The sequence below is a fragment of the Lactuca serriola genome, chromosome 1 (assembly GCF_051521515.1).
Source record: "Lactuca serriola cultivar US96UC23 chromosome 1, Lser_US96UC23_V15, whole genome shotgun sequence".
NCBI classification, from domain to species: domain Eukaryota; kingdom Viridiplantae; phylum Streptophyta; class Magnoliopsida; order Asterales; family Asteraceae; genus Lactuca; species Lactuca serriola.
Window position 1 is genome coordinate 17,312,498 of NC_136408.1, and position 6,632 is coordinate 17,319,129.

At 31.8% G+C, this 6,632-nt stretch overlaps 1 protein-coding gene across 1 annotated transcript; it reads right to left on the bottom strand.

Moving 5' to 3' along the window:
• Positions 1 to 3,400: 3,400 nt before the first annotated feature.
• Positions 3,401 to 6,414, bottom strand: LOC145059888 (Leucine-rich repeat (LRR) family protein). The gene is made up of 9 exons (XM_079007676.1): positions 6,015 to 6,414; positions 5,565 to 5,634; positions 5,394 to 5,440; positions 4,970 to 5,078; positions 4,466 to 4,551; positions 4,301 to 4,391; positions 4,030 to 4,115; positions 3,822 to 3,908; positions 3,401 to 3,700 (listed from the first exon to the last, which is right to left on the bottom strand). Exons 1-9 carry the CDS (start codon positions 6,111 to 6,113, stop codon positions 3,590 to 3,592), a joined length of 786 nt encoding a protein of 261 aa, XP_078863802.1. The 5' UTR covers positions 6,114 to 6,414; the 3' UTR covers positions 3,401 to 3,589.
• Between the last annotated feature and the right edge of the window lie 218 nt (positions 6,415 to 6,632).

The window sequence follows — 6,632 nt, forward strand, 5'->3', positions numbered from 1 at the left end:
TGCAAAATGAATAAGCAAATGAAACCCTTTTGCAATGACTGGTAAGTTGGACAAATGAGAAAAAGGGACCCACTAAACCAACAAGAAGTTTGTGAAGTAAAGAATCTACAAGCCTGCATATGGAAGCTAAAAGCTTTTTTGTGCTAAACAAGCATACTAGTAGTAGTGGTAGTAGGCTAGTGGCATTTTCGTCACTTCACATCAAAAGCAACCCAATATTTAAAACATTTTAAAAAAAACTATTTTTATATTAATTCTTGATAAAAAGAGAAACTTTTAATACAAATGATTTGCAAATATCTTAAATACTACATGACTTTTTCAAGTGTTTTTTTTTTTTTTAATTATAATTAAAGAAATAATATTTCTCAGTAACAAAAACTTACAAATTTGAAGAAATTAAACATTTTCATATTGCAGTGCGATAACAAAATATGAAAAAGTTATTATTTTTTTGGTGAAAAAATATATAATCATCACTCATTTTTACCTTAAAATACACAAAAAGGTATATAATTAAGAGATTAAAGAGCCGGCTTTCCTCATTGCTCAAACCGGAAACGTTAATGTCCTATTATGAGATTTATGATTCATGGTTGATAACTATCTTAATTAAGCGTTAATTGTATCGTTTAAGCCGGCATCTTAGCACAATGTTTAGCTGTAGCACAAGTGCAAGTGCTTACAAGATAACAACTAACTTTTATTTTATTAGTTTTGGTCCTTACTTTTAGATTCTTTTGGCATACAAGTCCAATTCATGACATGTGCATGCACATAATTTTGTGATTACTTAATCCAACGGTCAGGATTGACTTGTTGCAATAGAATGGACGGTTCTAAAAAACTTTTAAGTTACAAATAAAATGTACAAACTTTGTTGCATAAACTACAAAGTATATGTAGAAGAATATTTATGATTAGTTAAAAAAAAAGGATTATTGATGCCTAATGCTAAGCACAAACATACACACATGTAGTGGCATTAATTAAGCTTCGCTTATGAGACAAGAGAGAGAGAGAGTAGACAAATGCATGACTAAAAGTGATGTTAATCAAGTTGACAACCCATTTAACCCTTCAAGGCAAGTTTTGGTCACTCTTTGTCTTCTATTCCATGCCATTTTGTATACATTTTTAGGCCAAAATAAGATGCCTTACTTTGATCTTTATTCCCTTTGTGGTTTTAAAAATGTCACATACAAAATTTATTTTGTATCTGTTTATATATGTATTTATACAACATCATTTCACCTTTTTCTTTATACAGAATATACCACAATAATTCATTTTAGAACCAAATGATGTGGAATTTTATCGAGAGCATGTTTCACCACCCGTTGAACCATATATGTGTAATACATGTCAACAAAAATTGATAAAATAATTAAAATATTGTATAAATTGGTAAAATGTGAAACACCTTTGCATAAATAAATATTTAAGCGATGTTTTGGTTCTAAAATGAAACGTGGTTGTATATTTCTGCAAAATTAAACTATTTTGTTACATAACTTGAAAAAAATATTATTGTATAAATATGTACGTGGACCTTTCTATAAACCTATTTAGTTGTGGGAATATCTTTATTAAAAAGATGAACCAACTTCCAATTAGTCTTTAAACCACAAGTCTAAGCAAAATAGGAGGTGAGCTTTTAGTGCATGAAGGAGACTCATAACCATTTGAAGTGCTTGATTGCCCCAAAAGCAATCTTGTTGTATAAAGTAAAGCATGTGAGTGCTTAATTGGTCATCAACATTAACTGGTTATTAATTAATTCTTAATCCCAAAGAATTTATTATTAGGTTATGACCACATCAAGCTTTAATCATACATCATACAACTAAACCCTTCTCCAAAATTAACAACTATACAAATTTCTGTACTATTTTTCATACTACTATTTTGAATTTAAAATTATTGATTTGAAGAAGGGATCTATAAACCTAAAATCTATATGTTATCGTGATGAAATCAACATTGCTCGCGAAAAAGAAAATAAATTATAAGTTACAAATTTTACTCTTTTGTTCCACAAGGATCTTGTATGTATTGTATACCAATCATAATAAAGTGCATGTGTTCCTTTACAAAAGTGATAATGGTTTCATGTGTTTAATAAACAAGTTTCTCACCAGCCATGCTTAAAAAATACTCTTTAACAAAGAGTCAATCAAACCCAAACCAAAATAAACTCCTTAAAAATTCAAATGGTGGGACCTACTCTCTTGGATCAAGCAACCATTAAGATTACTAAGATAAAAGACTTAATTTAATGTCACTAAACTAACATGAACAAACTGCTAAGTTGAAAAATCTTGACATAGTATTTTTTATATGTATAAGGACTGTTGAATTGCATTCTTATAATTGTAATGGCATTTGATTCTTGTATTTTATATAGATAAAAAAAAGAGTTGTATTTTAAAATATTAATGTGATCCATAACAAAAGACGATATCCCCCAAAGTCCCACCCACCATCATATGCATAGTGTTGTCCCTTGTTTATTCCTGTTTTGGTGTTGCAGATTGAGCTTAGTTCACCAAACAGGCTGCCATCTCCACGTGGGGGCACAAATAAATGTAGATTCATGTTTAAGTTTGCTAAATATTTTATTTTTCTTGAAAAAAAAATTATGTTATCTTATTGCAATTAGCATTTTATAAAAGGCTAAATTCAAAAATTAACATTTCATAACAAAGAAAAATACCAAAATCTAAAAAAAAAAAAAAATCAATCATTGTTTAAAAAAGTTCCACATTTTCCATGTGTTTTTACCTAAAAATGTGATACACTTCTGTGTCTTCAATTTCTTTTTTAGAGAAGTCCTAAAAATCACAGTTGTTATCTTAGAAAACTTAATAATATACTAAGAAAGCTCTATGGTAAACTATTGTAACCAACATTTGCTTTGAATGGATCAGTCCTATGTGTCATAATACATGACTCGATAACAGACAATATTGATTAGGACAGGACTAGACAAATTGTCTCTTCTATTATCGATGAGGAGGGTATGAACGTCTTTTGCACACAGAAGAAATCAAAGGCAACTCCCGGCCCAGATTGTTTCACCTTTTTGGGAAATTGCAAATTTTGTCTGGTTACCATTAGTTTTATTAGTCTTAGTCCAGTAAATGTCAAACACAGATAACACTGTTATGATTTGTCGGTGTCCTGTGAAACAAAGACGGTCTTAGCATCCTTGTCTTGTTGCCCACCGCCTTGAGTCATGTGTTGGCCCGCTTCAATGTCACCGGCACTAAAGAAGCTTGACTTGCAATAGTGTCCACATAATCACTCATAAAGTAAAGCCAAAAACACAAAAAAGAGAGTATAGGAATCAAGGAATGACATGGACATGTCTACTCAAAAATAATAATAATAATAATAATAATAATAATAATAATAATAATAATAATAATAATAATAACACATTGTCTATTTCAATTGCAGATACATTTTTAACTTGTAATTCAAATATGTTTTGTTATGTACAATAAGACCTTCACTAAAAATGAACTCAAAATTAACATATGATATGATGTAAGGCCTTCACTAAAAATGGTATGGAGGTTTAATTTTACAGATCGACGCCTTCATCGAGGCCTCTAGAACCCATCATCACATTTGAATCTATCTTTTTGTCAAATTTCTTTTTCCTCCGAGCTTCAAATTCTTGAAATCCTTCCATCTGAGAAAAATTCAAATCTGATCATCTCATGTTTTAACCAAACTAATTTGACTTCAATGGCTAAATTGCAGAAACTGAAAATCAGGAAAAAAAAAAGGGGGGGGGGGGCATTAAAGTTTACCGATTGGAATTGATCCATAGATATGGGATTATTATGCAGTGAAATATTTTGTAGAGTCTTGCATTCCTTCAATAAACTTGGAGGTATCTGTTGAGCAAATGGTGTGAAAATTAAGTTTTATATTAGGTAAAATTTGATGTTCATAAACTACCCCTAATCTTTCTACATTAAATTACATAAACACCCATATTTTGCAAACAAAAACAACCTTTTTGACTTTGTTATGGTCCAAGCATAGTGACTTCAGGTGAATGAGATTGCAGACCGAAGGAGGCAGTTCTTCAATAGAATTTTCTAGAAACCACAAAACCAAGAAACACAAAGCTGATTCAGTGAGAGATGTGAATAAACAATGTTTTATTTTTTTTCTTTTTCATTTCTCCAAGATTGATTATCTATTTGCAACATGAAGTTGAGTACACTAATCAAGAAAAACGAGAAGCAAATATTAAATAACTCCTTGAAACAAAGAACTTTACCATTTGCTTGTAGCTCTTCTAAAGAATAGCAGCTGCCAATAGATTCCGGAAGAAATTTCAGTTGATTATTTGACACATTCAACAGCAACAACTGCATATTCAAAAGCTCAATTGAGTTCTAAAATTTCAAAATTGATTAGTAAGTTGGTAAATGAAGCCACTTACATTGCGCAAGCTTCCAATGGTTTCGGGCAGTTTGGTTAACTGGTTGCCCGAGATGGATAACCGCTCAAGTTTCACAAGTTGGCCCACTGAAGAAACAGTTGTAAGGCCCCATTTGTTACACACGACAAGACAGAACAGAACAGGACAGAGCATAACAGACTTGTACTGTCTCACCCAAAAAGGTGGGACAAGACCTCGCTCTCAATCTCTCGTCTCTGGAAAAAGACGTAAACGCCCTCCTTGTCATCATCATTAAAATAACCCAAGAAAGTTTGTCCTGTCCAGTCCAGTTCTGCTTGTTGTGTAACAAACACAGCCCAAGGAATCAAAATAAAGCCTTAAAATTAGGAATTTATGAAAAATAAGACATTCAGCGTCTCATGAAAATTGCAATGTCTGACTCTGCACGGTTTCCAAGGTTATTTTTTAGAAAAAAAAAAAGGGGGTCAAAAACGCAATTTTCATGGAATGGAGGAAATGATGAACTAGATTTGGTGTTATTACATTCATCGGGTAAAAAGGTAACTCTATTTTGATCGAGATTTAATAGCTTCAAAGACTGAAGTTTTCCCACATTCCCTGGAAGGCGCTCGATTATATTTTCAGCCAATATCTGAAAACAAAGCGTTGTAGTTTCAGATATTAATATTTACTAATTAACACATACAGACATGTTAGTCGTTAATAACTACATATCCCACAATGCCCCAAAGATAAAAGCTTAAATAAGAATTCTATTTGTCAATTTAAAGAACTGATTCAAGAAAAGGTCATGAAAGTTGTAAGCTTGATCATTCAACCTTACCCTGAACAAAGTTGTGAATAGAATGATGCATGCTTGGTAAAGTTTAGAATTAAAGATTAATACTTTATTTCATATATATAATAGATTAAATAGAAAAAGATAATGCAAATTTGTGGTTCTTACCAGCCTCTGCATGTTTACGAATTTGCTGATCTCCTCTGGAATGTCAGCTATGGTAGCAAAAAGAAAAAGTTAGCAAGGAAAAGTATTAGATTTTTCTATTAAGTCTGTGTTAGGTCAAAAGGAAACATCCATATAGTTTGTCAGATTAAGTTGTGTAAAGAGAAAATGTACCTAATTTGTTGTGTGTCAAATCAAGAGTCCGTACTGATCTATCCAGCTCAAGAACTTCATCTGGAAACGACTGGTTCATTACATAAACTTGAGTTAGTTTTGAAACATGTTTGATTAACTAATCAAACATAAATGTCTTAGCTAATTGGTTAAGAATATAAACGATTATTTCATCTCCATAGATTCAAATGGCCAAAACCCCTATTCCTATATGCTAATGTAACAGTAAAACACACATGGTGGACATTTTTGCCCATGTTCAGGATGGATTATGTGTTTGAATAATTCCTTTTGATTCATAAATAAACAAATATGAACAAAGTCGATATCTTCCCACGGAAATTAAGCTATTTATCTTAACACAATAGTTTTTATGGAAAAATCAAAATGAAAGAACGTATAACACAGTTGCAGATAAGGGTATTTAAATATACAGATAAGAGTGTGTGCCTTTAATTTGGCGTCACGTAAGCCCACAATGCCGGTGGCGCTCCACCGTGACAGGCGGTCGGCTTTGGAATCAGCAGTCTTGCTGGCAGCACAACCCATTGATCTTCGCTACCGGATTGACGAAGGACGAAGAGGGTCTCGTATTTACTCCAATGTTTCAATTATTAAAAGGGATTTCTTCTTGTGGGTTTAATCTTTCCGAACTCGAAATAAATCGAAGAGAACGAGACAAAACTAATAACGATGATGATGAAATGGGGAAGACTTTAAACGACAAAACCTGGGCGCCTGTCTTGTTCTCTCTTTTGGGTTTGACAGATATCCAAGTTTTAGAGAAACTGATCAACGAATCTGATTTGTAAGTTGTTATATTTTTGGTAAATCACGTCTTTCTTTTTCTTTCTTTTTCTTTGTCTTTAAGAAAACTTGCAACTTTTCTAAACGAAAATTCAACGTTTGTTTGGCTACGCAACCACACGGATATATAATTTTGTAATTTGTAGGAATGCATTTTTTTTTTTTTTAAGAATGAATCATATAAATTAGCATTTTTCTCCACAAGAAATTTGATATCTCAAAATTTGTGTTTTAAATTGTGATCTTGTTTGAGTTGTTTTA